General features: G+C 42.4%; 1 protein-coding gene across 2 annotated transcripts; it reads right to left on the bottom strand.

Moving 5' to 3' along the window:
* Positions 1-429: 429 nt before the first annotated feature.
* On the bottom strand, positions 430-27324 carry sacs (sacsin molecular chaperone). Of its 2 annotated transcripts, XM_080007353.1 has the most exons (11): positions 27259-27324; positions 25791-25893; positions 24474-24624; positions 19664-19754; positions 19496-19581; positions 18835-18946; positions 18595-18741; positions 16510-17995; positions 16146-16237; positions 15056-15082; positions 430-13160 (listed from the first exon to the last, which is right to left on the bottom strand). In XM_080007353.1, the coding sequence occupies exons 2-11, from the start codon at positions 25811-25813 to the stop codon at positions 1606-1608; spliced, it is 13770 nt and encodes a 4589-aa protein (XP_079863479.1). In that variant the 5' UTR covers positions 25814-25893; positions 27259-27324; the 3' UTR covers positions 430-1605. The 2 variants fall into 2 exon arrangements, with proteins under 2 accessions (XP_079863479.1, XP_079863478.1); XM_080007352.1 differs by lacking the exon at positions 27259-27324 and having other exon boundaries at positions 25791-25950.
* Between the last annotated feature and the right edge of the window lie 257 nt (positions 27325-27581).

Genomic DNA, 27581 nt, shown 5'->3' with positions numbered 1-27581 from the left:
ACCTTTTCTTCGCTCTTATACACTCTAGTGGAAAGTTTATGCAATACAAGAAAACATAAATACCAATACGCCCACTTCTTGCTTTTCGTGAGTACTCTTACACCTTGGCATCATAAGGTTATCCAAACTTCGAAGTTTACTTTTAGTCACCTAGAGAGAATGTCTGACGCCGTTCAATTAACAGGGATTCTTACTTACACGGTTTTATTTCTTTGCCAATGTTAGTAAAACTTATCTCCAGCGAGCTTTCCTTAGCTGAATTACTTCAGCCTTAAGAAGCACAACATTAAAAATGTAAGTCTGAACTACCATTTTGTAACTGTTACTTTTCTCCGTAAAATCACAAGTATATCACAATTAAACAGTAAGAAATGACCATCACAATGTACATCCTCTACATCAGAAAAGGTCAGACAACAGGTTATGCATGAAAATGATTTAATGTTGGCAAAGGTACATGTGTTAGAAGGATGTCATCAAATGCTATGTAAGTCTTTTCAATGAATGACAAAAAACTATTACTGTATACACCCAGGTTATCACTGCAGTATTCAAACAGGTGAGTGACTTCTTTCTCAAGGCTTCTCAAGTATACTTGAGAACACAGAAATACCATTTTGTCCTATCAAAATAATTGTTTTTTTTAAAGGAGGCCTAACTTGTGTCAAAATTAGAAACTTTGTACAATTCATGTGTACAAATTATAAACATATACTGCACATGTCACCACATGGGCATGATCCAGAGTGGTCACCAAATGTTATTGTAGGAAGAAACATTTAAAAAAACACATAACATAAATAATATTGACTTACAAAAAAACAAAAATATTTGGGCTTAATGTAACATCCACGATTTAACCATTCACAGTTGGGTGCAGCCTAGTTGCTGTGGTGACACAAGCGTTCAACATGTGCGAGTGCAATTACACGAGGAGTTTCTGAAAAGTGCTTTGTCTATTAACAATTGGCTGTTACAGAAAATGTACAACTTTTACATAAATTATAGGAAATAAACTGTAAATATATAAAATAAGCAAAATGTACAAATGCAAATATGAAATTTCCAAGACTTGTTTTGAGATTGAGCAAATAGGACACATTGCAGGACATCGCAATAGTTGCAATATAGTTATTGTATTATAAGTACACCCTTAAAATACAGTCCAATGGTAGTCTGGCAGGAAAAATATACTTTTATAAAAAGTAAAGTAAAAAAGCAGCATAATTTTCCTAATTCCAAACAGAGCAAAATATTCAACACAGGGACTTTGGTAAACAAAATGTATTGCTTAGGGCAGTTGTATGTACAGCATCGGCAGAGGTTTTCTTCAATTCAGATAACAGCAACATCTATCTTGAAACAGCCTATTAGTATGATATTCGGGCCATACAATTATACATTGCGCATGGGTCCCCGGTACCACTATCACAGGTAGAAACTGCATATGTACCATAAGCTGCCAGCTGGATATTTGAATTTGCCTCAAAAGAATAATATACATACTCTTTATTGCACACAACCACTATTGTCCAGTTTTACAGATGATTTATGCATATTTTCTAAAATTGATTAATTTCCCTTAACAGCAGTATAGTATCAGTATTACATTTTTTGCTGGACAAAAGTTTCAAGTTTTATGATAATACGTGCAGTGCACTCCATCACTCTCATTGCCACTTCAGATGTGTATCGGTCATTGGGAATCTGTGGGAAGGGAAGAAGATCGGGATAGCGAGTTCTTAGGCTGTCAACCCCATATCCTTCTAGGATTTGAACATCACTGGAAAGTCCTTTCAGCTGCGAGTTGTACTCCTCCACTTTTTGTGCCAGAGCCGTTGGTTTTACATCTTTGTCTGACTTTCCTCTGACTGCATAGTCAGCAGCTATTAGTGCCAGCTTTGTGGCCAGGTAGCATTTGAAGCATACCCACTCATTGGCATTCTTATGAAGGTCATTCCTAGCAGCAGAGAAGTTGGCTCTGGCTTGCCTAAGCCACCTACGGGCTTCCACTGGGTTTCCAACCGACTTAAATGTTGGCGGCACAAAGAAACGGTTAGAATGTGATGAACCTGCATAGTTTGTGTAGTGTTCCCTGAACTGTTGCCTCTCTGACTTATGACTTGTGGCCTCTTGGTTCCATGATGTATAGAACCTTTGAAATGAGGACTTCTCTGATTGAAACCGGGTAGAAGACGCAGAGAAGGGTCTCCTCGAAGCTCTGTCAGTGTTTTGCTGATCATTTAGTGACTGTTTCTCCATCCGGTTGATCTCATTCTGCAAATGCTTAAATACCTCTGTGGCAATGTCAAGATTCTCAGCATTTTTGTCTGGATGCCATTTGAGGTACAGTCGTCGAATTATCTTCTTCCTTTCCGTTTCAGGAAGCTTCCAAGCTTGCTCAATTATTAAGGTCACTTCTTTCAGAATTTCAGGCAATGTGTGAATCTTGATCTTTTTAGGAGATTGCTTTTGGGGAGGGGGTCTGTGATTTTCCTTACCCGCAAAAAGCGGCGGCGTCATTCGTGGACCTGCAGTACGACAATCGGGACTTGCTGGGGTTGATGGAGCACTGCTGTCCCTTACCTGACTGCTATCATCTTGCCTGGAGAATTTATACAAGTCAAGGGAACTGACAATTTTGTACTCACTGTAGCCAATGTCAATCTGGAAGCATTTTCCCAGGAAACTTGGGTTATCCTCATCTTCCTTTTCCACTTCGCGAACAATGATGGCATATGTGTAGGTAGGTTGGTAGGACCCATAGATATCTCCACCTTCAGAGTCTACTAGATAACCCACATATTCCCCGGGATAAAACACATTCATGGGGTCCATAAGGAGTATGTGGTGTATCTCAGCCGGTATAGGGGTTCCAGGGAGGGGCAACTCAAGTTTTGAAGGCTCGGTTGAGTCATACTTAACACCGAGGTTGTCCAGCTTCTCTGTGATTCTGTAAATGTCATTGCAACCCAACATAGCAATTAGATAAGAGGTGTCGGATATCAAATTATCTGTAGCAGACTTCAGTGTCATCGCCAATGCCAAGAGGAAATTAATGTCTTTGCTGTCTGAATGCTGGATATAAAGATGAATTACAGCAGTCCCATATCTCTTCAGAAATGCAAGTGTTTCACTGCGGCTGTTTGGAATGGGACTGCATCCTTTGACTCTTAATGTTGTCTGGAGTTTCTCAAAACAAGATACTTTAAGTCCCTCGCAAAGTGCTTTACAGAGACGTATGGCTTTTTCCTCATTTACGATGAATGCGTTATCATTTTCGTGTTTCATTATTCTGATCAGGCCTGTAATGAACTGCTCAGATGACAGTAACAACTGCAGGCGACCCTGCAGTGAACACAGTGCTCCAAACTGGCACATTCTAGGAGAATCTTCGTCAAGTTGCTCTTCAAGGATACTACTTAGAAGTCTTGGCCTTAACTTCTGTGGAAGTAGCATGATCATCTTTGTATGAAAGGCATGATCTTTTCCCAGATAGCACTGACTCATGTCCACAAGCATCTGTACACCAACATTACCTTGAATTCTGCTCTTGTAGTGTGGGGCATCATCAAACACCAGGCTGTTTGATTTGGCGAGCCTTCCATCGTGGCTCGGTAGGTAAAACGTCAAGTCTCTGAGACTCTCCAGATCCTTACGAATTTCCACTGGATCATTCTGAAGAATTTTGAACAATCCGCAGACAGTCCTTTTGACAGTTCTCATTTCATTTGGATCAAGTTGCTTGCCCTCGGAATTTCTGTAAATTCGGCACAGCACTTCGACATACTGTTTGGTTGATACAGCATCTTCTGTGCCCAGAAGTTTAAACAGTTGATGAAAGGTACCAAGTTCTAGGGGAAGTTTGTACAAGTACGGCTTGAAATCAGATTCATTGTCCAAATTGATGACAACTTCTTCAGGTTTCAGTAGTTTCCAGCCATCTTCAACCATGACAAATGCCACCCCACGAAGCTGGTAATGAAATTCTCTTTTATCAGCATTGAGGAATTCATAGGTGGACTTTAAAACTTTGTTCCTTGTTTTCACCATTTCATCATCTGGATTGGATATGTTGCAGATGTTCTTGCAGTTGCTTATTACTTTTTCCAACGGTGGTTCCAAGTTGACACTTAACATGTTAAGCACTTGGTCAAGTTGTTCTTGCCCGCTGAGTGTGCTGCCCTCTTGGTCCTTTATACTTGAAGGTGTAGCCTTCTCTGGGAGTATAGGGCAAGATGTCCAAAGCAAATGAATGATATCTGTTTGCTTGAATTTTGGGTTGACTTGAGATCCACTGAATCGAATTAGAGGAATTGTGCCACTCATCTCTTGGTACTGTGAATGAAGACGAAGGAGTTCTGTAGGAGCACGCTCAGGGCACAGGAATGGAATCATTGAAAGCTCTTTAAGGAACGTACCAACAAAGAGATCTGTTCTCTCATTGAAAATGTGATTCAAGAGAACATCAACAATGACTTGCGCTTTATCTTTGGTCCAGCTCTCTGTTTGGGCTTTGATGCTGACTTCTTTAGCAAACTGGAGAACTTGCTGCTGAGAAACAACATGCCTGAGGCCTATGTTTCTGAGAAATGTGATCCATGATGTGAGAAATGCTGTCCCATTTTTTGGCTTTGATATCTGCTCAACCTTCTTAAAGAAGTCTTTAGGTATGAATGACTTCGCAGGGAGCATTACTTCAAACACCTTTACTGTCTCATCATAAAACTGTTTGGCAGTTTTGAGTCTGTTTGTATAGTCATAGATAAAGGAAAGTCCTTCCAATTTATCATACAGCTGCTCTTTCATTGCACATGATTCTTCCATTGACAAAAGTCTCTCCTTCAAATAGACAATGTGTTCAATTTTTGCTTCGTATGAAAGACTGTCAAACTTTGGCAGCAGATGTTTCAGATAAACTTCCAAATCGTCAATGGGGGTACATCCAAGGAAGCTGTATAGTTCTTTCAATTGCTGACTGTCAGAAAGAAAGGCACACATCGTTGTGTGGGCCCATTTGTCCATGTCTGCAGTGGGAATGTTCTTTCCCAAAACATAGCAAGAGCCATAGCTTGCAATGCTTATGTATCTCCCACTAACCGCTTTAAAACATGGCAGGAGTTTTAGGCTCTGTGCATCATCCTGTGTGAGGTTAACTAGGTTGCAACTGAAATACAGCAGAAGAGCCTCAAAGTCCTTGTCAGTCAAGTTTGCTGCTTTGAATGCTGATGTCTGAATCATGTATTGGACAGCTCTTAGAATACTTGATGGGTTATCAATATTCGCTGTGTGCTGTGTCAGAAAAGATATGATGGGATTCTCTTTGCTGGCAATCTTGTTCACTGCAAGCTGAATGCACCCACCTTTCATTAAGGTGTGAAAGACTTTGTCATTTTGGCCATGTGGGAAGATGGCAATATTTATCAGATTGAGTGGTAACAGCACATCATGCTCTGGCATGACCAGCTTATCTCTCGCCATGAATTTGATGCCAGGTAGCAAAGCCCAGTCTTTCAGTATTTCAAGTACTGTGTCAAAACTGGGTCTGATATCTTCTTCGTCTTCTTTGACAGCAATGTTCTCACTGATGAAGTGCCATGCACTTTTTAGCCAGGATTCACTTGCATAGCTGTCTCTCCACTTCACAGGTATTCGCGTCCGATACTCTCGTGGAAGAACAGAGCTCAGTAGGTCACCAAAGCTGCTGATATCAAAGGTCTTTGCAACTCCTGCTCTGAGTAGGATGTCACTATACTTGACGTACAATGTGTTCATGAAAATTTCTTTCCTTGATGAGATAAGCTCATGATGTGTAGTCAGGAATTTTGGTCTCTTGGAATCAAACACCTGAAGCATATTGTCCATAGTGATCAAAAGAGGTAGGCCCTCTATTTTGATTTCATCCACCTCAATATTTTTGAAGCAGTAGTCAACAAGAAGTTTCAAACTGTGAAATAGCTTGTAGTTTGACTGCTGGAGTCGACAGGGGAGTTTCCCAATTTGGCAAGATGTGTCTGGTGATGAGAATGTGTGAAGAAAGTTGCGAACATCCTCTGGTGTTACATAACTCACTGGAATTCCTGCATCTTCTAAGCAGAGGTAAAGATCTGCAGTCTCATCACAACTGTGAACCAGGTTAAAACCAACGTCTAGAATCCTGGTCTTCAGTCGGTAAACATTTTCAGCCACAGATTTCCTAGTCGAGATGTTGTATTCTGTACTTTTCATGTGATGAAGCTCATCTTGAAGCAAATTGTCAAAAAAGGCTCTGCCTTTGTTTGCAGTGGATGTGTTCACCCAGGAGATGTAAATCACAGAGTGCATATCTGCATTGTCAATTTGTGGTGCTCTGACCACAGGAAGTAGACGCTTCAAGTCAGCATGAATGCAATTGTACACTGCTTTGACCAGACAGTACCAATCTGGCTGAATATCAAGTCTGTTGACAGGGAAGAAATACAGAAATTTCCGTAAAGTTTCTTTTACAACATGAATTGGGGTTCCTTGTATGACAGTCATGGTGGGGTCAGGACCCGGAAAGTATCGCCGCTTCAGCTGAATTAACAGTTCAACAAAAGCTGGGGCGATCAAGGATGTCATCAGGTTGTTGTTCCAATCACTCCTTACCCCTACGCCATTGTCATCCCTCCAAAGATTTCTTCTTGCAGAATCTAAGGCAAAATGCCCATTGACATGAAACGGTAAGCCAGTCTCCAGAGAGAGGGGTAGAAAGCAGAAAGCTCTGTGTTTTTTTTTGTAGTTATTGCTTACACATGCAGCTACACCTCCACGTGGAAATAGCGTGATGTCTTCATTTTTGTGGGCGGAGATTACGCTTTTTGAGACGCTTTCAATGCTTGGGAACCCAGATCGGTTGCAGATCATCCATGTAGTCAAATTTCCATCAGTGTCCTCTATGTCCATTGTGTATGCTATCTGTTGGACTGGGATTGCGGTGAGCTGCTTCTTTTTTGTCACACTATCAATGACTGAGGCATGAAACTGTTTGCGTTTAAGACGATCTCCATCTGTTATTTTAGCAGTCACAGAGTAGAGGACTTTGAGTTCTCCTGTTGCATTTTCAATTTGACAGATCGATATTTTCTCCATGTGGTTGAGAAACATCAGAAGCTCTGCGCCATCGGTTTTTAATTTATCCAGAAGGTTTTGCACCATTCTGTCCGATGCAGCTACTGAACTGATCTCCGATGTCTTTGCCATTTCCGTTGAACGTATGGGGAATCTGAACATTGTGCTGCGTTCCAACTTGAAATGCGCTCCCAGGTAAAGATTGAGAACATCTGAAAACTGAGATCTGAAGTCAGAGTCCAAATCCCTAAACATTCTTCCAGGACTCACAGATGTTGCCCCAGGTGCATATTGTGCATGAGGATCAAAAATGCAGAGAATATCATTGTTTGAGATGAAGGAGGGGCAGTCAGTGATGTGATAGACAGAGTTGAATCCTATTCCATACTGTCCAGTTTTACCAGGATTGGCCTCTTTTGTTCCTCTTCCAAGATTCTGTATTCCCCGGACATCATCCTCTGTGAATGGCTGGTTGTTGTATACACAAAGTGAGGGACCCTGCATTGGCACCCATTTATCATCAAATATTCTGTCTGTGGGGTGAGTTCGTGGATCAAAAATGAAGTAAATCTCAGTTGCTTTGGCATCATCTGCATTTTGTAAAAGCTCTTTGAGCATTTCCTTTTCTGATGGATAAGCATTGAGAATACTTTTAATCCTGCTTGTAAGCTTTTCCTTCTGTCCAAACTCACTCCCAAGTGTAGTAAAGCAGATATTTGAGGCGTACCTCTCCAATGCTTTGTGACGTTTGGGAACTGCTCCTAATTTCACAGCAACCTCTCTTGGAATATCTCCATGGCAGTATTTCACAGTAGAGTCCCTGACTTTAATCCAAGGACAGTCATTATAGCATAGAGACTTTGATGGTTGCAGGGTCAGATTAGAGTCAGGTAGAAGAATCTCACCGTATTTCTCTTGGCAGTATTCTTGGTTTTTGTCACGGATCAGGCTCCATATTCCTTCACTGATGATTCTGCGAGAGAGCTGGAAGTTTTCTTCACTAAGTGCCCTTCGCCCACACTCTTGTTTTACTGCTTCAAGAACAGCAGAGAAGTTCTCAATTGTGAAGCTTGAGGGAACAGCAACATTTTCAAAGAGCTCACGGCAGCTGTTTCTGTACTTGTTTGGAAGCTGATAGAGATAGGGAGCTGCATCAAAATTCAGGTAGAATGCAACTTTAGAGGGATTAACATAAGTGTTCTCTACCAGAATGGAGTTGAATGCTTTCAGCTCGTCCATGATTTGCTCCTTGGCATTGTGATCCTGTAGCATCTCCTCATGTAGATACTTGTAACAGGCATTTGTTATGTTTTCCTGATACAGAGTAACACCATCAAAAGACTTGGATAATTCCTTTAATTGGCTGATGACTAGTCCCACTGTAGGCTTCCTTATCAGCCCAAGACAGTCTTTCACAGCCAATGAGACTGGGCCACAGCCTTTGAACGATGGGGAGTTCTCGTTAAGGATTGGTTTCATGAGACATACTGTGTCCTGATGTTCAGTTGTAAAGAGTTCTTGGGCACAGAACATGGTTGTAGGGGAAAAGTCATTCCCGTGCCACGGTAGTGAAAATCCTGCAGGTCGTGTTAGGAAGGGAAGGAACTGTATGACCTGAAGCTTTCCTGAGAATTCAGCTGCTCCTGGATCTTTCATCTTCAGTTTCTCATCTATGAGACTTAGCAGTATGCTGCTACGGAAACATGCAGCAGTATGGTCCTTTTCGTTGAGATCAATCACAGATTCTGCACGTTCAATCAGGTCCTCCCAAGAGAGATCATCCTTCACCATGCCCAGCTGTACCAGCTTTACTAAACACACAGGATTTAGGTAGTCATTTGAAGTTCCCCCGGGAAACCTTCCATCGTCTGCACTGTAAAGCTTAGCAACTCTGCCATCAGGATGGATGAGCTTGGAAGGCAGAACCAACTGTTCTGTAGGGCCAGAGCATGGGATGCATGGCGTTACAGTGAGAATGGATGCAAATTGATCCAATTTTTCATTCAAGACATAATGCATCAGCGGATCTCTTAGGTCTTTGTCAATATCCTCGATATGAGGGAAAAACACGTCTGAGAAGAACTGCTTCTCTGTAAGGGTGTTTTCCATTAACTTACCTTTACAACCAGCATCATCAAATCCTTCTTTCACCCAATCAGGCAACTCTACAGCACAAAGGTTTTGGGAACCACTCTTCTTTAGGTATTTCAAGAATATCTTGAATGCAGGAGGGCCAATATCTGGCCTGCAAAGTAAGGTATCATCGAGAAACCTGACATTTTGGATTGACACCCAGGTTTTTCCATCTGAGAACACCTTTGCAAGATCACTGTCACCTCCTTTTGATATTTCTTGGTAAACTCCCTGACTGATTAATGTGAAGTCATCGTGTACTAGACTTGGATCAGGCCACGCTGCATAATAGATGTAGTCAAGCAGCTCTCCATTCTCAGCCATCGTACGTAGCATACTCAGTGCTGCCAAGTATGCCTGAACAATGACATGTCTCATAAACAGCGAATTCCAGTCTCCTTTAGTGTCGGTCTTCCAGATCTCTTTGCGATTTGAAGTCACTGCAAAACAACCATTGATATGGACTGGTAGGCCTGTCTTGATTCTGAGAGGTAGGTAACAAAATACTTCCCCAACAGGGATTGTATTTGTCTTTACTGTCCATTTACGATTCTCTTCCTCTGAAAGCAATACAGCCACACCTCCACAGGGTACGAGTCCCAACCGTTTCCCACCCTCACTCAGGGAATATTTGAGTGCTTCAGTTACATCCATGCATGAACAAATTAGCCAGTTGGTGACCTCAACTGCCTTTTGGGGCATTTCCTCTGTGAGCCTTCTGGTTTGAATTCCTTTAGCAGCCATCTCAAAGTACTGACTGGGATCTTCTTCTGAGCCTCTGAAGAGTGGGGAATGGAGATCAACGATGCGCTTGAACACATTGTGAAACTCCTCCACTACAATGCGTATGATACAGCCAGACTTGGGAACATCAGCAGGAACTCTGTTGGTGCTTGCCACCTTCTTCATAACTTTGGCAGCAGATTTCAAGATGCTCAGAGGTCCATAAGAAGCTTTGGATGACCAAACACTTTTGTTGATTGTGACAACATCTTGGGCCAAAGCAGGGTTTGGTTCTTCATATTTCAGGTATTTCAATACCATAGTTCCAACATGTTGTGTGAACAAAATGAGCCGGTGGCCGCAAATGCTGAACTCATCAACAAGAGAGTAGATGTCTGTCGTGTTATAGCACATGCTGCTGATTTCGCTCACTGAGGCCTCCTGCTCTGTTCTAAATGGGAGCCTGAAGAGTGTCCCATTGTATTTATATGGCGATTCCTGAGCTAAGGGAAGTTGGCAATTGAATACATTTATGAAAGGTTTGAACTGGTTGGGGAATTTTCTCAACCTTTTCTGTTGTTTGCTCCAATTAATTTTGATTCCTGGATTGGACCTGTCTCTGATGTGCTTGCTGATGTGGTTGATATTTGGATCAAACATGATCATGAACTCTCTGCTCATTATGATGGGAATGTCAGTGATGTGATACACTGAATTGAAACCCAAGCCAAACTTTCCCACTTTATCTGCTTCACATCTCTTCATTGAACCACCTAACCTTGTGATGTTCAGGAAATCTGTGTCAGAGAATACAGAGTTGTTGAAAGACCACAATGAGGGCCCATGACAAATAATCATACCTGGGTCCAGCAGGTTCTCTCGAATGTCAGTGTTCTTTCGCATGTCAATCAGGAAACTACACTCTGTTGCATTTGCATCGTCGGCATTCTGGAGAAGCTCTTTAAATATATCTGATACAGATGGATATTCCTCCAGAATGTTCTTTATCCGTACTGTTAGAGGTTCCCGCTGACCCGACTGCTCAAAGCCAAGGTTCTCTGGATTAATCAGCCTTGTGCTGAGACATGGTACTTTCAGCCACTCTGCAGTCTTCATAGGGATGTCGTCATGAACTAATATAATCGGCTCAGAGGCATCTTCAAGTAAGTCATTTAAATCATCCACCTTGATGTCACAGTAGGTACATTCATGAATGGGCTTCATGGCCAATTGGCTTGGGTCCTTGTAACAATGAATCGGCACATGCATGTGGATTTCTACGGGTATTTGACTGTTGTACAGCCATCTCAAGATGTTAATTAAAAGTAGGAGATTGTGTTTACTTTCCTCTTCAGTCATCTCTTCTTTGCACCTTTGTTGGATAGTGTTAATTACCTCAAACACATGACTTGGCACAACCTCTTCAACAGAGCCACAGAATTTAAAAAGTTTGTGAAATTTTCTAATGGTCTTTGGTAAGGAATAGAGGTAAGGTTGCAAATCTAGGTCAGTGATGGGCTTTAGGACTGAATGACCTGGAGATGTGAATGTCTTCCCTGTCCATACCCAGTCAAAGGGCAATGACTTCATTGCTTCTCTCGCATCCTCAAGGTGAGTTTGCATGAAGCCATATATCTCAAAAAGGATCTGTTGGAACTGATACCAATCCTCTGTGGTGAATGCTTGAGATTGATGCCAGTCATTCACAGCTTTCAAGTGCTGTAAGACTTGATCCACCTGAGGGTCTATGGATAGTTTCAGTGCCTTCTTCATACCTGCGGATGGGTGCTCAACAAGTGCAACGGACGATCCCACTAGAACTGCATGTGATACATCACACATCTCGGACATTGAGCAGATGTTAATGGTGTCCCCCATCCAAGCAAGAGTTTTGGGGTAATTAAGAGGTCTTTCTTTGCAAACAGGTACCCACTTTAAGTTAACCAATAAATTCTGGGCTTCTGTGGACTTAACCAACTTTGTTTGTCTGTTAAGTATTTGCAAGAGTGTTTTTGCTTTTTTCACAATAGATTCCCACTCAGGTTCTTTGCTTTCCTGTAGCTCCTCTACCTTCTTTGCCACTTGGACGACATCTTTTTCAGCAAGTTGTACTTCATTTTTCAGTCCCAATTGTCTCAGTGAATGAAGAATATCAGGCGATGATGTATAGGTATTTGTGGGAAACCTGATTCTCTCTTCCATGTAGAACAGATTCTGTAAAATCTCAAGTTCAGGATCAAAAAGGTCTGTGGCTGACACTGGCTTCCCTGAAGAGGAATAGATGAACTTTAGAGTGGAAAGCCACCCAATCACAGAAGGGTTTTCATTCTTGAGGAAAGACAGATGTTTAAGTGCCCAAAGCATGATTTTTGTTATTTCATCCTTTGAATAGAACCCCTTCTCAATATCCTGAATGACAAGTTTGAACAAGTCGGTTGTTTTCACTTGTTCTATATTTGCCATCTTGATGAGACGGATAGATGCCTCATCTTGGCAATTGACAACATTAATGGATATCTTCACATTTGATGGATACTTGGCAGTGTGATGTAATGCTCTTGCACCTCTCAGTGAGGTAAATGTTGGAGTTCCTTTCTCTGAGCAGGGTCCAACCTTCTCAAAGATAGTGAGCTCCACTAAGATGCGCCTTTCTTTTTCTGTGATGTCAGAAATTCCTGCCAGAAAGTCTCTCAGTGCAACCTTTTCCTTGACTGTGAAAGACGAAACTAGATTTGCTACTCGTTGTGTTGAAGACTTATCCATAATTTGAAGCAGGTTACTGGGTGTTAATGGATGGATGTAATTCTTGAGTAGGGGGTGTTGCAGGCATGGGTCCAGTCTTTTAATCACTACTGCTCCGAGCTTTTCAATGATTTCAAGAAGGCTTTGAGAAAGTGGGGCTTCTTCCTCATCTATGAGGATGAGGGGTGATGGAGTTTTGAGCCGTAGGAGCTCGACTTTGCTTCTACTTTCCTCCAATGGCACATTTGGAATCAAAGGCATGTCTTCAAACAAACTAAGGTCATCAGCAAAATTTATATACAGATGCTTCCAAACCATCTTTAGCCATGAAAATGTTGGATGCTTCTTTTCTGTGTTCCCAGGTTCCCACTGAACCATGAAGTCTCTAGAGGGCCAGGCTGTTGACAGAATCTCTTTGAGAAGTCGAACTGATCTTTCAGCAGTTAGCACTTGTACCTGAGTGCAGGGTCTTCCTGTTGAGATTGCAAAAATACAACTTAGTTAAGTCAGAATTGTACTGTGTTATTATGAAAAAACGTTAACAGTGAAAACAATGGATATTTGTGTAAACAATACACAGTGTGTAAATTACACACAATATAATATTCCTCAGAAAAAAACAAATTGGGTTTGTTCTTAAATGCATACTGTGCACTATTTTGCCCCATTTTAAATGAATTAAAATCAAAATTTTATTGATGCTTAGGCAGCCTGTGTAGATAACACAAAACTAGTACCACTAAACTAGCAATACCTGGTTCTTTGCCTCGGAAATCCTTTTTGCGATCAAAAGCTTTGGGGATGTTTTTGGGCAGTTATGTTTTTGTTATTTTTGAGTAAAAGATGACACCAAAGAGGCCATCACTATGACCGTAAGATGTTCAGAAGATGCTGTGAAAGGTTTTGCCCATGTCGTATTGGAGATGCAGATGTACATACTGTAAGTGACACAATTACAGAGGAGCAAAAAAAATAAATAAATAAAAAATAAAAAATAAAAAAAGACATTCTAAAACAAGCGTGAATCTTGGCCCAATGGTGACAACTCAAACACATAAGACACAACACAATATGTTGGCTTATGTGGGAGTGAGTTAAGTAATAGTAATGGAATAGTCCAAGACAATGGCAAACTACTACACAGTATGCCGTTAAATATCCAGTACCCAAGATAAAGTATACTTTTTGCTATTGGGGTTAGTGCCAGCATAGAAGTTAGCTTGGAGGGTAGAGAAAAGAGGGTCAAGTCAGATAGAATATGGCCTCAAAGTTTTGTCATATCACAGGGATTAAAACCATGGCCAGTGTAACTGAAATGTTAAATCACTATGACATTAGATGAAGCTTGTGTTACTATTAGTGATCCTTTTCAAAGCGAAAAATCTCTACAGATTAGAACACATTAAAAGTTACAAAACACGCACATCAATCTGAATATATGAAATAGATTATCATTATGGGTTAATTTTCAAGAAGATTATGCTGGTAAACCAATGCAAAGTCATCAGGCTCACAATGAAATTCTAACACAATCTAAATATGTATATACAGTATATCTGTATACTGTATCTAGGGCTGAGAAAAAATGGTTATTACAATTTTCTGACCAATATTGCGATCATGATTTAATTTGAAATTTTGTTACAGCTCAGCTTGATATTTATCCTAATAAAACTTAAGTTATACATTTACTATCAGTGGGATACAAAACAATCCACAGAGCATAACCATATTGATTTATCTATAAAGATATAGACATGCAGAGTACACAAACCAGACATACTGCATTTCATATTAATATAACTAAAATGCTATTAAAAATATATTAATCATTCAGCCCTATTTCCCCTCACAGTACTGTTTCATTGAATAGACTTTGTATTTTCAAAGTGTTTGTTTGTTTATTCTATCGGAGGCCCTGTTCAGACCTAGCATTAAAATGCGTCTTGGGCATCCAAAAGCATTGAGGACGCATTGAGATCCAATCGCTCAGGGCACAATCGAGGCTCAGGGACACATGGGGTCCCTTATTGGGGCGGATTGGTCTTGGTCAACAGAATATGTTGTTATTTGCATACTGTGTAGGGAAGTGAAATCCAATCATGAGTGGTCAAACAAGACGTGTCTTGTTTGTCCACTTGTGATCGGATTAACGGAGAGGCATTGTTGGAGACGCATTGTGAAGCCAAGTGTGAATACCAATCCATCTTAACTGGATCTCGACAATCTGGATATGCAGTATATCTGGATACAAGGTACAATGTCTGAATAAGGCCCGAGTGTTTTTTCATTGTCATTGTGTCCACTTAAAACACTGCATTGGTTTAGGTTAGGGTGTTACATATTCCACACACGTTGGAATACCTACCTGAACACCCCCAAAGATATTGTTGAACTGTAATTCAAATGACATGTTTTAGAGTCACTTCCAATCATTTTCGTGTTTTTAAATTAGGTAATGTTTTACATATTGTACAAGTTGTAACAATAAAATTGAATTGAATTGATGCATGTGATGTGTGATATGTAATTTTACTTCCCATATGAATATGTACGTATGTGACAAATAAACATCTTGAATCTTGCATATATGTATTTCCTTGAAATTAGGAGTGAACACATTATTTTGAATTATCTCATATGTTCTTAAAGCTGTACATATTGTGAGTCACCTATCCCGTAACAGCAATGCTTAGAGCCACTGTATATCCTAGCACAAAATAGTATATTAATGGGTTTTAGGCAGTTTCTGGCCTTTAGGTTTATTACTAAATTAATCATTTTGTGGTCTGTATATGTCTAACATACTTAAACTGCAAAAAAATTGAACCACTTAGTAGGCATACCATCAGTTTTAAAGACAATCCTTTGGGAGGAGCAAATTAAATGTATGTATTAAATGCAAAATTTTTGTTGTATAGAGTACTATTGTTCGAGAGCTGGTTGTGTTTCTCTGTTTCCTGTGCTTTTCAATGAATTTGAAGGACAAATCTCTTATTTCAAAATATTTGGTGCCTTTGGCTTGCAGGCTTTTTGGCAGCCTCCAATTGAGCATGGCAGTGAGCAAGTCCTGGATCTGATAGCTGAGAGTGGAATGTGATGCATAAAATGAAATCTCCCATGTGCCAGCATGCTCAACCTGTCTCACTCTCACACATCGGTCATAAACTATCTACCATCTCACAAGGTTAAGCTTGGGCACTGCATGAGAATGAAGTGACCCAGTGGTGAACAACAAGGCTATTTTTTTATGAATGGCATTTATTTTTAGAGGGAAAGGATTTAATGCTGCTATGTGTAGATATCAAAGCATTTACTGTACTTGACACTAATTTGCTACGGATGACTTTTTCATGAGAGAAAATGTTGTTTCTTCCAATCTCACTGTAGAGCCACAAGATCAACTCCACTGGTGCATTTCTGTCAAAGGTTATTAGTTCTCAAAAACAAAACATTACCTCTGCTTTTGGCTGCATTCTTTAAGCTGTTCATTACTGATGGTCTAATGCTCTCCAATATGAATCGGCTCTCCAGTCCTGGGTATAGAACCCTTGAGGCAAAGCAAAACAATTAAAAGTTAAGGTGTCATACAAGCAAAACCATCATGTGATTTTGAAACACTGCATTCTCCAATACAGTAGTAGAAAACATATTTTCATCATTTATATCAGCTGAGCGAACGCAACAAAACACTGACAATATTTGTCCTTTTTATGAAGGTGATTGATCACTGTCTTTAACAACTTAATTATTTCAATAATGTGGGGTGGGTGGGTGGGTGTAAGGAAAGACAATTACTTTATAATAATTGTTTGTATTCACCTGGGATAATCTTCAGATGCCAAATAAATGGCATCCTTTTCACTGATAGAAGATGAAAACGCTATAAATGTCTCATCTTGCAGTGGCAGTAGTTCCAGCCCAATCAGATCGCTGTAGCAGCTGTCACTCAGCACAAACTCCAGCAGCAGCAGCTTCTCCTGGGTGGAACCTTTAAGTTTGGACTTTCGGATCACCTGCCGTACCAAATGGGGGGTCAATTTCTTTACTTCTTTGGGCCCGGGCACATAGGTGACCAAGCCTGCCTCCATGGCAGCAGGTACTGTGGCAACCTGCATTCCTGAGCTTTGAAGGTAGCTGATCACAGTCTCTGAAATGTCCTCATCTGTGTCCAGTTGTGAGAACACAGCCTCATCCACACGTATCCAGCTCTTATTTAAAGAGTAGATAACCTGCTGCTGCAGTAAGTCATGGAACAGAGGCTGGAGGATTGGTTTCCAGCGGGACTTGACCTGTTGGGGGTCTGGCCAGGCCCGGTAAGTCCCTCTCGGGGAGAGTGGGAAGTCTTGGTCTTTCTTTGTCTGGACCCTCTTAATAGCTTCCATGATGAGCGTGAAGTAAGCCCTGGGAATCACTGTTACAACAAGAAGCTCATTCCACAAGGCCGCCGGATCCCGCCACTGGTCCACCTCCCGCCACTTGATACTTCTGCGGTTGTCTGTGAGGCCGAAGAAGCCACTTACATGCACTGGAAGCCCGGTCAGGCTCTCCTCCCCAGGGGGAAGAGGGAGGAAGCAGAAAGCTCGTCCTGAGAAGCCTGATGTGGCCCCTTTGTCCTCTGTGTTGATGAGTGTGAGGGGCAGTGCAATACCAATGGTGGGGATGAACTTTAGATCATTGGCCAGAGAGTCCAGTTCACTGCACATCCCTCTACCGCCCACCCCATTACACACCAACCAAGTTGTCCTCTGGGTCTCCTTGACTGTTTCGTCCTGGGTTTCAATGTTGACCTGGTATGTGGCACATGTAATGGTGTTGCAGGGTACACCATTATTGTAGCTGTCTATGGCCTGTCCTAGCGTCTTCAGCGAATCCGGCCTTTCCAGTTTATTGTCACTATCCTCTGATGCTGTGACCTGAAAGAGCATGCGTTCTGTGCCGTCTGACTCGCGCATGTGCAGGGAGACCTTCTGCACGCTCTTCAGAAAAAGGAGCACGGTGTCGGCGTCGGCTTTGAAAGACTCAAAAAGCTCCAACACTTTCTCTTTGTTGTACATGTTGCCACTGAGCTGCGAGGGCTTCGTGCGGAGCGGGAAGCGGAATAAAGTGCCAGGAAAACTGCCATTTTTAATGGTTTCCTCTGAACTCCCGAACATTCCGATATAAGGGGCAAACTGGTCAGCACGCTCTTTGATCTCTTTGATGTCCGTCTTTAAGTTCCAGCACTGGCCCGACTCATGGACCCCAAACAAGGTCTGATGGGGGTCCAGCATACCAATCTGTTCGCCGCTGAATATACTGGGAACATCTGAAACATTGACATCAAAGACATTAAAACAGTCAGCATGAATGAAATCTTGAGCATGAAAATAACTTTGTAGGTGAAAATTGCATTCAGTGAGTAAAAACCTTCCAAATGATTGGTAATAGATATGCAGATGTTTTTGACACTGCTCACAACACAATAGGTAGGAATAACTCCCCAAAGTATATTCCAGGATTTTGATGTTGGTTACTTGGCAGCTTCCCATAGGCACTTATACACTGTAATTATTTACAGAACAAATGAGTCTTTTATAATGGAACACAGTAGATAGTTTGTTGTAAGCTGCTACAGCTTACATAGCTCTGGTACAGCATGATATAAAAGTGGAATTAAAGGACAGGTTTTAAGACTTATTACCTACAATATAATTATTTTATTTTTCCAAAGGGAACTTCCAGTGTTATAGTTGGTTTCTGTTTCAAGCAATTAGCTGTTCTTTATCAACCTCCCAAATGCCTGAACAAAGTTGTTTAAATACATAGCCCTGCACATAAACCTTATTTCCAAAGACTGATGCCCAAGAGGAAATATGAATGAACATCTGAACACAAATATGATGCTCAACATCGAACATCACTCACCTGTGATGTGGTACACAGAGTTGAAGCCAATTCCAAACCGCCCAACTTTCAAAGGATCTTCTCTCTTCCTGCTTCTTGCAATTTCCTGAATTCCATTCCAATCTTCATCAGTAAACACAGCATCGTTGTAAACATACAAAGCTGGGCCTGCAATCATAAATCCAGAAAAAAAAAGTAAACTCAGCTTGTATTATACTACTACTAGCATCTATTAAAATATGAATTAAACCACATCCACACCTTGATACTGTGCCATATCATGTGACCATAGTGACTCAACTCCATACTCTGTCTCATCGAACATAAACTTGATTTCCGTTGCTCCAGCATCCTCAGCGTTTTGAATTAGCTCCTTCAAAAAAAGAGGAAGAAATATTAACACTTAACCCAGATATATAGCTTCTACTGTTCTTTTAAGGGATGTTCCTGATTTTATTTCCATGAGCTGTTATTTTGCCCTTTTTTTTTTTTACTCTATACGTATCACATATATGTGCAGTGCATGTATGGTATTAGTCTAATACCCTTTCCCATCAAACTGTACAACACTCTACGTGGTATTATGGAAGATGATGCCATCAAAGGTAAACTGAAGGCTGTAGTTGGGAAGAAACTTCCACTTTTACCTGACCTATTTTTCTGATTCCAAACCCCAGGATGTTAAATACTCAGGAGTGTCGCCTGTGCCGAGGAGCAATTAACAGCTCATTAACACAATAACAGTGAGACTTTGTTTAGGCTTAGTGTGCTGAAGCAATGACTGTGCAGTATCTTCAATTGAAGGGCTGAGTCAAACTCAAGTTTGGCGTGAGACTGAAACAAAATGTAATGGATTAATCAATAGATTTATACAATACGCACTAAATGTCTAGTGTGGGTGTGTTTATTATTTCCAACTTACTTTCAGAATCTGTCCTCCTTCGGGATACCTCTGCAGAATGTCTTTCAAAAACTCCACCAGTGGTGGTGTGGTCTGTCCAAACCTCCCTGCAAAAGCATGGCTGGTTAAGTATCTATTGAGACAGTCCGCCCTTAGCGGAGCGGTTCTAGGATGTGGCTTCATACTCACCTCCTCCTTTCAGGCCGGCTCCCTCCAGCGTGAGGGAAACTTCTGGACTTCCAGGTAGCAGGAGAGTCCCAATCTGCATGGAGTCATCCAGCTAATTTGATAGAATTAGGTCCAAGTACAGAGAGAAAGAGAGAGAGAGAGACGGAGATTACTTTGAGTTCAAGGGCATAGTATTATGACTTAAAGAGCTGTAGTCATAGGCATTAATGTTGATTTTAAAGCACTGTAGTGAACGGTTCAGAAATTATTTTAACTATTGAATTGTTATTGGATTTCTGAAGGAATATCACTTTATTTCAAAGAGAATAGTCTGGCTATGTTAGAAAAAAAATTAAGGGAGGGGTTGAAGTTATGTCCTGCTCAGCATTTTTTTACAGAGGCACTTACTGAACTCTGCAACGGAGTCACAATGTGCAATTATTCTCCTTCTTTGCAAGACTCTAAAAAGAAACTGCATATAAATACCAATAAAAATATTCCCTTTTATTTGTAAACTGAACTTTACAACGACCCTATTAATTTACAATAAAATCACCAAACCTGAGTGAGCTGTTTGCGTATAAACTTTGTCTCTGTGGCAAAAAGTAATTGGTAGACTTTAAATTTCACATCTGACTTGTGCTGCCGATCAATAGGCGTTTTCGGACTGAACAGTTCTACCTTCATGGCTTTTTTTCAGTTTGCATTCTCACCGCAGTAGGAATGCTGAAGAGACTCCAATGGGATTTCAGCACGAGCTCCGAGTTGTATTTAGTCTATAAACTTGAACTTATTTCACCTTATGAGTCCACCAAAACTGTTTCTGAAGAAATTTGAGGCGAGAAATAAGAAATCCGGTTGCTGGATCTTCATTCATATTAGTTCTACAAGACTTCATTTAAAAGTTTGCTCCGACTTTCGCAAGGCAAGGGCTCTCATCGGGACACCGCACGGGGATTTTTTTGTGTCATTCAATTAACGTCGGAAAGTAAAATAAATGAAAGAAATACATCTACAATAAAAATACTGTTTTTATTTGTATTGGTTATAAATTTAAAAAAGTCCCACATTCTAAGAGCTATGATCGTTCCTAGTTCCTGCAGTGCCAAGGGTCAAAGGGACCTTTGATCCACAATTTCTCAGAACTACGGAAAAGTTCCTATGGTGCGAAAACACCTAATGTTCCAACATATCAGAAATAAAACAGCAAAAGGCTTATCTCCCATGGCTTTACAATGCATTTCCAGGGAACTCCCCTCACGCCAAGCCTCAAAATCTCAGAGGTGCGCAGGTCCCCACGTGCCATGGCGCCAACCCCTGACGTAATTTGCGTCACACGCTCTGAGCTTGGGCAATCGTGCAATATTCCAATCGGCCACACAACTGTTTTGAACGCACCCCAACACCCTCCTGGTTACATCCCTCTCCTTTTCTTCCTCATTTACTGTCATAACTATGACAGGAAGAGGACATGTGCCCAGTTGCTGTTCAGCCGTTCAGGTGTCCGAGCACCTGCCCCTTTGCCCCTTGATGCCCCATGGACCTCATGGGTCCCTTTTTTATCAGGGGCGGTATATTTTTTGAGCTGTGAATGGGCAATGAGGTAGCGGATCTGGGCAAGACATACATTACATATCGCTGAGGAACATGTCCTCGGCACACCAGCGATGTGCGCACAGCAAAGCACAGATCACGGGCGTCCCGATGCGCATTGCAGGCGTGATCTGCACTCCGCCGGAACCGGAGCTGGGGGTCCACGTGCCTTTTCTTTTTCTTTTTTTTTTTTTCTATTTGAGGCCCTCTTAAAGTTTCTGCACATAACTGTAGAGCGGGTAATTGAGATCTGATCAACAGTGGTTACTCGATAGCTCTGAGCAGAGAGGGCGAGAGCCTCCGCCCCTCTCGCCCTCCCTCTCTGCTCCAGTTTCAGAACACAGTAAACTACACTTGCACCGTTTCAATGCATGGATTTTTCCTGGTGGATAATTATTCTTTTTATTTATTGTCTGTCCTCAATTTCAATTGCAAACGATGGAGTCGATCGACGATAGAAAATTCTATCTTAATCTGCCCAATCTTTACGCGCTCCCTCGTGCCCTCACACTTGAGGCAAGTATAAATCTAGCTTGAGTTGGTGGACCTCTGACTAATCATGAATACAACCCCGCCAATCCCCCCATTAACACTGGAAAAAAATAAAAATGTACACACACACACACACACACACACACACACACACACACACACACACACACACACACACACACACACACACACACACACACACACACACACACACACACACACACACACACACACACACACACACACACACACACACACACGACTTAAAACACTTTTCTGTTGCAAAGAATTTCAGATTTTCAAGACAATAATCTGTAACTCCCATGTTGTTTGTTATTTTGTGCACAAATACAACTTTGAATCACAGTAAATCTGTCCAAGTGAGTTGCAGCATGGTTGACAGAGCAGATGTCACACACACTGTCCGGTATTTAGGTGCTCAGAGGACCACGGAGGACGGCTTATACAGCACTGTGACTACAGCATGTAATGTTTAAAATTCAGGATTCGTATTCCCCGATGATTGCTTTACATTAGTGGCCTAGCTATGTCTCAAAACCTTCCTCATAATTTATGACCGCCATCATTGCTAGAGGAACACTGACACTTATCGAGAAAATTGGCTATAAAACAAATGATTTCTGCCATGAATGCTGTGACTGTTATTACATCAAGGGAACCGAGGTAAGCATCAGAGGTGAGTTCTTAATGAAAAATGATGCAGTTCATCACGAGGCTAATGTTTCTGCACCCGTGTCACTGCACTGCACAACCATCCCACAGTCCATTTTTCTGGATCGATTTAGTAGGCGGTGTGTGCCTGCTGCTGCTAGTGCTTTTGTTTTGGCACTCAAAGGTGAAACACTCTGGTCTGCACTGTCACCCACTGCGCTCAGCAGTTCTGGCATGCGAGCACGCTGGCAGGCAGAATGAACCATGCAAAAAAAAAATATTCATTGTAATCATCATCACGGCCGGCAAAGTAGTTGTCCGGCTGATATTGATGCTCGCATGTGTCTGAATGTGTGTGCCGTGTGATGTGTGTCCAAAAATGCCTGGGGTTCTTCGTACGTGCCGAAGGGAGGTCATGAGCTGCGGCCATGTACAGATCTTTTTTTAATATCTAATATCTAATTTATCGCTTCATAAATCACACAGTGGTAGCTTCAAGTAAACAATGTCCACAAGTTTTTTGTATCAAATGCATTCCCCCCATATTTAACATTAAATTATCATTTAGATTTGAAGTATGAAATCAATTCATTCACAAGCGAAGACTTACAACTTTCCCATTTCCGTCTTCCAACATAGATAGATTTGTGTTTTGGTACTTACTTGGCTTTAAAGCTCCATGGTGTAATTGATTTAACAGCATCCTCTGACTCAGCTCTTTATTTTGAAGAATGTGTCTGAGTCGCACAGCGTTGGGTGGAATTGTTGCCTTACTGTGTCCCCTAAAGCATCAAATTTCTCTGCTCAGTAGGGACGCAGGCAGGGCGCCATCTACTGTTTTAATGCATTTTTGTAATTAAATCAGATAAAACCGGAACTTCCATGAAAGGACAAGGAGGGAAGTACTATATGCGTATGTGGCCAGGAATCGTAATAAAATAATTCCATTAAGTGGGGAACTACATTGTTTTTCTGAGACACTATTTAGGCCTAAAATCTAGGCTCACACAACTCACAGAAAACAAAGCACGGTCTAAGGATTCCTCTCAGACAGTAAAACATTGGAGGTTAAGGTCTCAGCCTTGTAAAGTATATTTGGCTTCACCGTGTAGGTCTCGGAGGTCCCTGTGGTCTGAGGATCATCTGGGACCAGTGTGTGGGTGTGGTTTGCAGCTAATTTTATGAAGATGAGATCAGAGCGGCTGCTGGGCAGTGGCTGTCACCTGCTCCTTTCCCTCAGCTCGGCCATAGAAAGGGCTTCCACAACGGTCATGTTAGGCCACACAATGACATAACAACCACAGACATGGACAGCAAGAAGGCAAGACTGATAAGACCTATGACCATCTGTGTCAAATTACCATTTTATAATACTGACCTACAAATGGAAAGATACATACATACATACATATATATATATGTGTGTGTGTGTGTGTGTGTACTGCACACACACACACACACACACACACACACACACACACACACACACACACACACACACACACACACACACACACACACACACACACACACACACACACACACACACACACACACCAATCCCTCATAACAAATGACAACAACAAGCATATTAATGACTCAGCAAGGTATTGGGTACAATCCCTACAGCCAAACCACTTTATAACTGATATTTAGAAGGACAAACGGGGCTATTGTGTGAAAGTGGAGCACATTTTCCCAAATTGCCTGGTGATCTGTTCTCCTGCCATATGACATTTCTAGAGTAAAGTTATAAGTCTATTAAACCAGCATGGTGTGTTGGCAGAAACTGAACATGAAAGCGGAAAAATCAACACAATACATACTGTACAGTCTCACATATAATAGTGGGGAAACATAATTAAAAAAAAATAAAAAATACTCCTCTTGTAAATATCGGACAAGAATCACTTTCAGGGTAAATAAGGATTATTATTTCCAAATAGAAAACTACTCTACTAATAGTATTATTTTGTATAAATTGTAGCTATCCTCACAATACTGCAAATATGAGACAAGAAGACAAGACAATGCGCATTTAAATATCAGAAAAACATCACATCTCACGACTCACCACTTTCCCGTTGTGAGCCAGCCGCTGCTCTCGTACGGGCAGATCCGTCTCCTCGTAGAGAAGCTGCTTAACATCTCCCACCGAGGTGAAGTGGGAGACCAGGTAAGATCTGGGGCCGATGTACTCATGCCGGACTGTCACCCGCGGGGGCCTGGAGACAAACGCACGCAAAATCCTCCCTAAGATTTGAACCAAGATTTGGGGGTTGATCAAATATTAGAAACTGGTGGCTGGTGGCTTTTATGGCAGACACAAAGAAAGAGAGAGGAAGGGAAGAGAGGTAACTCCTGCCCTGCTGTTTCGGGCATGACAGCAGTCTTGCTTACAGTCATTATTGACTATCGGTTAAGTTACGTGCGATATGAGAACACACTGGCCATTACATATCTGTGCCTGCCTAGAGACTGAAGTTTTACAATTTGCATACCCCAATATTACTCAAAGGTGAAGGGTGACACCCCCTATTTTAAAGTATTTTCTAAAGAAAGGGGCCACCAATATCGTACCAGTCGTGGGAGATTAGTGGTTCTTAAACCGACTCCAACAATTCCAATCTTTGGCCAACCACCCCCCCCAAAACCACGGTTTAATATAGACAGTATATCCCATTTTTTTAACCCGCCCTGCCTCTATTTGGGGTAGCAAGGCTGGTAAAACGATGCAACTCAAAGCTGTAGATGAAGCTGTTGAAGACGATTAAGTTAAACTTCTGGCCTATTCAGCAGGCCGCTTAACACAGGCAGCAGCCTCCACAGCTTACCCGCGGGGATAAAAGTGGGTGTGACCTCCAAAAGAGCAAAACACAAACACAACTTAGTAAGCAGGGCAGTTCAATAGATAAGTAGGACGATCAACACCCCCTTGCCTCTTTATTAAGGTATTTGATTCCTTCCTTCCTGCTTTTCATAGCAGCCCAAAACCGTTGCTGTGGAGTCGATTGATGGAGACGAATATCCAACCTTTCAACGTCTATGTGGGTTGGGTGGCACTACAAATCACAGAACTCTGTTCGAACATGTTGTTTTTTTTGTGACTGTTAATGCATATCGACATGACCACAGCAAGCTAGCTACGCTGGTTCATCAAATTCACCATGGCTGCCTTTTTACTTGATGGTGCGGTCTTGCTGGGAAAGGCGGACCCCGCCACCAGCAATGGGGAAACAGCATACAAAGGAGTGCATGTATAACGCAAGTACTCTGGACGGCCGTTTCTTATGAAGTGCAAGTAGAAAAATAAAAAGTATTAAATATGACATTTTTTTTATCAGAACAATCGAACGGGTTACCACTTTAACAAAGTAAAGGATAAACTTACCAAGGGTCCGGGCGGTGAGCCATGTCTCGGAGATCCCGACCCTCCTATGTGTCCGAGCGTTCATTCATTGGAGCTTTTTCCTCTGCGCCACCCGGACACGGGACTACGGCAAATAAAGGCGCCGTTATCCACGGACAAAATATCAAATATCCTCTTTAGAATGAGGCTTTCTTCCGTCTTGATTTGTTGCGACGGTGTCGTCCGCTATTCGAACCCATGAGGTTGGTGGTGCCTCCCCCTCCCCCTCCCACCATACATACCGCCCTCCGCGAACACCACCTCTATCCTCTCTGCCCCTGCGAGTCGACAACGGCGCGCCCCGCTTCCACCCTTCCAAGGCGGTGTTCTAATAATGAACCGCGTTCACTTCACACAACGGCGGCTTTACCCTGCTGGCTGGCCCGGCGCTCTTGCTGCGTTCAGTCCACCCCGGAGCTCGGAAAACTCTTGACTTCCTAGCTGGAAAAGCGCGAAGGGATTATTTTAATCCAATTTAAATGGGGATTCCCAAACTGGGAATTTCGCGGCGGATCGCTCGCTCGTAAAAGGGCGAGATGAAACACCTGACATCACAGGGACACCCCGTTAACGGTGGACAAAGCTCCCGGTGCGTGTTTTGTTTGTTTATCCGCCTTCGGCATCGAGTGCTCCCTGACGCTTACGTTCCGGCGCAGTTCCGCTTGGAGGATTCGCAAACTTGCCAAACAGTCGCGCTCTTGCTGCGCACATCCGTGTTTTCCCGAAGCAGAGGCAGTGGAACACGTTGGGCTCGGGAGCGGCGGCTTCCAGACCGAGATGATCGATTTCCGAGTTCCGCCAGAACGCATCGTTCGACCACCGCATTCTGGTCCTTGTAGTCGTGACGCTAATTGGATTGGACCGACTCGGCCACAGTGGGCAAAATCTTCACACCGAGCCTTGAATAACTAACTTGTAAAGTATATTGGATTGTTTAAATAATTGGATCTATTGGGCGAGTTGTCACGGTTGTTATCAGAAGATTAGATTGTATTTTATGCCTACACTTGTAAACAAGCCACAAGGCCTGGTCGCAGGGCGAACAGATTGGCTGCACCGAGGCACAGTACGAACCGGTTGCGTGGAAAAAGTGGTTCAACTTCTTAAATAGCTTCTGCTTAATACCCCTAATTATTATTATTATTATTATTATTATTATTATGTTCCGCAGCAGTGTGGCGCAGTGCTTCGTCCGGGTCGTGCACCGAGCGATCCATCCCACAGGAGAACGACATCGTCACCAAACGGACAAGGACGTTCAAGGCTTTGTATGATAAATAAGCACTTTTTATGTCCGTGTCTACTGGCTTATTTGCACAAGACGTGTAGCCCGGCCAATGAACCCAACGTCGAACACCACTTGTTAGGACACATCGCTTAATATAACGTTATAACAACCCCCCGCCCCGTGTGTGAGTTTGTGCCGCAGTGGGGAAAGTGGGATACTCACAGCGGGAAGGCACCGTGCAGTGCGCCAGCAGCAGCAGCAGCATCCTCCTGCCTCACGCACAGTGCGGCATCTCTGTCCTGAGTGTGCGTGTGCGTGTGTCTGTGCGTGTGTCGGTGTGCGTGTGCGTGTGCGTGCCGCCCTCTCCCAGTCACACCCCGAAAGTGCGTAGGTCGCAGCCTCCCAGCGAAACGCGCACGAGTTCCCCGCGTCCCCCGTCACCACCGCACCGGCTTCGTCAGACCCCCCCCCCCCCCCCCGCGGCCCTCGGTCGGAACGACGCGGGACGACGTGTTGACGCAGCGCCACCCCAGGGTGCTCTCCGG

This window comes from Zeus faber (genome assembly GCF_960531495.2).
Source record: "Zeus faber genome assembly, chromosome: 9".
Lineage (NCBI taxonomy): Eukaryota > Metazoa > Chordata > Actinopteri > Zeiformes > Zeidae > Zeus > Zeus faber.
Note: the sequence above shows the minus strand (reverse complement) of the source record. Positions and strands in the feature narration are given on the sequence as shown.